At 33.5% G+C, this 4,128-nt stretch overlaps 1 protein-coding gene across 1 annotated transcript; it reads right to left on the reverse strand.

Annotated features, from left to right (window-relative positions):
* Positions 1-2,266, reverse strand: LOC124821620 (putative leucine-rich repeat receptor-like protein kinase At1g68400). Its single transcript, XM_047293536.2, has 3 exons — positions 1,360-2,266; positions 800-1,189; positions 1-715 (listed from the first exon to the last, which is right to left on the reverse strand). Exons 1-3 carry the CDS (start codon positions 2,228-2,230, stop codon positions 117-119), a joined length of 1,860 nt encoding a protein of 619 aa, XP_047149492.1. The 5' UTR covers positions 2,231-2,266; the 3' UTR covers positions 1-116.
* Positions 2,267-4,128: the final 1,862 nt, after the last annotated feature.

Here is a 4,128-nt window from a genome sequence, read left to right on the forward strand (position 1 = left end):
ACATTCTTATATGCAGTTGTTAAGCCATTTCTAACTTTGTTTCTATCAAATGAATTGAGTGTTCAGATTAATACAATGACATTCTTGAGATGCACTTCGTGCAGTGTGCTTAAACTTTAGTCACTCTCCTTTTTCATTTTCTCTATCTCTTCTATTCTCATCAACACTACACTCATTTTAGGTCTCTTCTCTGGTGTCATATCAGTACACTCTAGAGCTAACTCTGTTAGCTTTAACATTTCATCATGGCCTTCTTTTTCTGCAAGTATTTCTAAATCCAATATATCTGTGGACCAATCATTGTTCACCACAGTTCTTACCCAATCTGAAAGATCATTGGTAGTTTCTTCAATTTCACCTATGATATGGCCAGGGATTTTGCCGGTTACAATCTCTAGCACAATGATGCCAAAGCAATAAACATCAGCACTGCGTGTTACCTTCTTCCCTTGAACAAATTCTGGTGACCTCCTTATGGCTAGTTTTTCTGCATTCTGTTTGGCTGGGAGTAGAGGCAAGAAACCATAGTCCGTGAGCTTGGAATGGTACCCTTTACTATCTTGATGGATTAGGACATTGGATGACTTGAGGTTGGCATGAGGAACCTTTTGAGAAGGCAAGGAATGATGAAGGAAAAGAAGACCCTTTGCTATGTCTTTGATGATAGAAAGTCTTGTGGTCCAATCAAGTGGCATTCTTCCAATTCCTCTACCCTCTAGCACCAGCAGATTATGAATGTTAGAGTATTAACTTTTAAGTTAATTCTTTTGTGTTAAGGAAGGAAAGAATCAAAACTAACCATGTAGTAGTTCAAACAAAGTGCCATCAGAGGTAAATTCATATATGACCAACTTTTGCTCCTCTGAATAATAAAAGGAGATTATTTCTGCTATATTTTCATGCTTCATCTGTCCTAGCAATTGGATCTGCTGGAGAAATTCCTTCTTGCTCAGTTCATTCATGTGGTTAAGTCTCTTCACTGCAACAACAGTTCCAGTTTCAAGTGTTGCTTTGTACGTAATACCTAAGTTCCCTCTTCCTAGAATTTCTGCTGATGCCCTTAGTAAATCATCCAAGTCAAAAACTGGTAGTTTCTTGTTAGAAAATTCCAATCTGCCTAATCTCTCAGAAACATCACTGCCCCCAGCAGAAGCCACCATCTTCTTTGCCCATGCCCCAAAAACATGCCCTATATTAGAAAATTCAAAACATTTATGAGTTCAATTCAAAACCTTTAGAAATCCTGAATCAGCCTGAAATTGCATTTTACTACAGGAAATTCTAAGTTTGCAAAATAGCATTGCAATAAGCTGCTAATAAAGTGAATGGTAGAGTTGATATGCATAAGATATATCTTACCAGCTGAATCATCTCTTCTTACTTCTTTTCCACTTGTTTGTCTTTTACGAAACAAGAAAGCAATAAAAATGATCAGAGAAAGAAGAATCAGTGCAGCTGCAGCACCAATCACAGCAACAGTCCATGCTTGAAACCTGTTATTTGGCTTCACTGCTGGAATTGGAGGCATAGCAAAAGGAGGTGGTGCAGAAAATGGTGCTGGAGATGGGGCAGGAGGTTGAATAGGACATAACTTATCCAAAGGCTCTCCACAAAGATCTGAATTATTTTCATAAGAACTCTCTGGGAACCTCATCAGCACAGAAGTTTCAGGAATAGGCCCTGACAGATGATTATATGACACATTGAAACTTGTCAATGATGGTTGATCAAAGGGTGGAATTTGACCATGTAAGTAATTCTCTTGCAGCTCCAACACTCTCAGACTGGTAAGTTCAACATATTCCACAGGAATTGACCCTGAGAAATGATTGAATGATAAAAGGGCATGTTCCAAAAACACCAAATTCTTGAGGCTTGGCAATGGTCCAAAAAGTGCATTATTTCTGAAGTCAAGTTGGCTCAAGAGAGTTATGTTTTGAAGAAATGTGGGAGGTAGATAACCACTAAGGTTAACTCCTTCAAGAACAATTTGAACAACATGCCAATTTGAGCAAGTGATTCCAATCCACCTACTCAGACTGTCTATACAAGGAGGGCCTGTCCAATTCCCATGCAAATTCACAGATGAATTCAAAGAATCCCTTATGAGTATCAAAGCATCTCTTTCTTCTGGAAAGAATTCCCCAATTTCAACGCACAACACCATGTTGGATTTGAATGACACAAACAAGACCACATATAAAAAGCTTATGGTAAAGGCCAAGCTCATGATGGTGGATGAAATTGCTCAAAACAACTTGACATGGATTTTTTAACCAAACAGGGATTATTAGCAGAGTGAATCATATCATATCCTCTTTTGTCTCCAATGATTTCACAGTTTGACGATGTTGACAAAGTAAACTTGTGCTAAGTTGCCGAACATAGTGTTGAACAGGAACGATCAGAACAATGTTTTGCAGTTTCTTTGTGAACATTATTATATCACTTGAGTATATAATATATTAATTATAGTTACATAAGATGACAGCTTTCATAATAGGATCTTGCATGATGCAATGTTCCACATTTTTATTTGGTAACTGAGTTGTTCAAGAATAAGAAATGTTGGCTGTTTCAAATATAGTGACATCGTGGGAAGCAGGGAATGTCAATGATCTTTAATTTGGACATTTTCATGGTTGCTTACCTTTTTTTTTTATTCAATTTATAAGTAAGTTTTCATATATTAACTAATTTTCGTTATTAAAGAACATATTAAATTAATCAAAAGTGAATTATTTCATTGTCCAATAATTAAGTTGGCTGAGTAACTGTGAAGGGTTTTAAATTCATTCATCTGTATTTAATTCCTACTGATAAAAAAGTAAATTATTTTGTTGTGTTTATCTTTTGCTGCATTATGTGCCAGTTTGGTCTTATAGCATAAACAAAACTGTGATTATCCGTTAAGAAAAAACAACAAAAAAAAGGGTTTCGTGGAAGATAAAGTAAAACACTGATTAGTCGCCGTGGATTCGTGGCTACGCATGTTCGTATTTATTAACTAATTTGATTATGCCATAATTAATGAATCATTTTAAGGATTGAAACATATTTATTATTTTTACATTTGTTTTGGTGTACCTACTGTGAATAATGGAATATTAATTTTATTGAATTTCTTAATCATAGAGAACCTTTTAGTCTTTGAGATTTTTTTAGATTTCTTTTTTTTTTTCAATGTCAATTCTTGCCTCTTTATCATTTCTAGAAGATAAAGTTCTTGGATGGAGAGAGGTCCTGTGAGTAAGAGCACATTCCCTTCGAACATTTAAATTTTAAACCTATTATATATTATTCATTGATATTACTGATTAAATTGGAATAGTTTTGTACTAATTCATTCAAGACACATAGTTTTAGATTATGGATTCATTAAATCTGTCATTTTCAATTAAAAAATATTGCTAAACACTCACCTTCTTTAAATTTGGTATAAAATAACCGCTTAAAAGAAATAGATAATGTTGTTTAATTATACTAATCTTATTTACTTTTGTTTTTAAATTCTTCTTCTTTGAAACTTAATATAAAAATAATAATTAAATTTGAATGTCGATGTATTTTAGAAATTCTCATTAAACATGTTAAAATTAGTTAAAATTTACCTTTACTTTAAAGGTGTGAGACACTTATGATATAAATCAAACTTATTTAAGAGATTTATGGATTTTATATTTTAGATCATGTTTAATGTAAGAATTAGATTTATATTTAAATTTATAACAAACTTTTTTTTATGTATGGGTCCATTTTATTATTACACTCTCACTCCCGTAAAAGCATTCTAACCATAAGTACTTTAACAATAACCTTCTTATACTGAATAACATGACATATTTGTTTGAAACTCCTATTATACAAAATTTCAATACAAGGAATTATGAATATTCTTTTTTCCATATTGTACTCGTTTGAATCGATCATCAGTGTAATATCCCAATAATTATAACATTAAACTATAATAGAGTTCTTACATTAAGACACTTGATAGATGGAGGAATAAATTTTCCTCATAATTATACAAACACCAGTCGATCCTCCATCTAATGTCTGCTCCACCGACATCTCATCACCTTCTGCTCACATCCACCGGATGATCATCGCCGAGAGAAAACACATAGC

Source organism: Vigna umbellata, chromosome 4 (genome assembly GCF_029865625.1).
Source record: "Vigna umbellata cultivar VRB3 chromosome 4, Vumbellata_1.0, whole genome shotgun sequence".
NCBI classification, from domain to species: Eukaryota; Viridiplantae; Streptophyta; class Magnoliopsida; order Fabales; family Fabaceae; genus Vigna; species Vigna umbellata.

Coding starts and splice junctions, on each gene's coding strand:
- LOC124821620 (XM_047293536.2), bottom strand. CDS start 2,230: ATGAGCTTGGCCTTTACCATAAGCTTTTTATATGTGGTCTTGTTTGTG. Junction 1,190..1,359: donor AAGAAGAGATGATTCAGCTG/GTAAGATATATC, acceptor TTTCTAATATAG/GGCATGTTTTTGGGGCATGG. Junction 716..799: donor TTTGTTTGAACTACTACATG/GTTAGTTTTGAT, acceptor TGCTGGTGCTAG/AGGGTAGAGGAATTGGAAGA.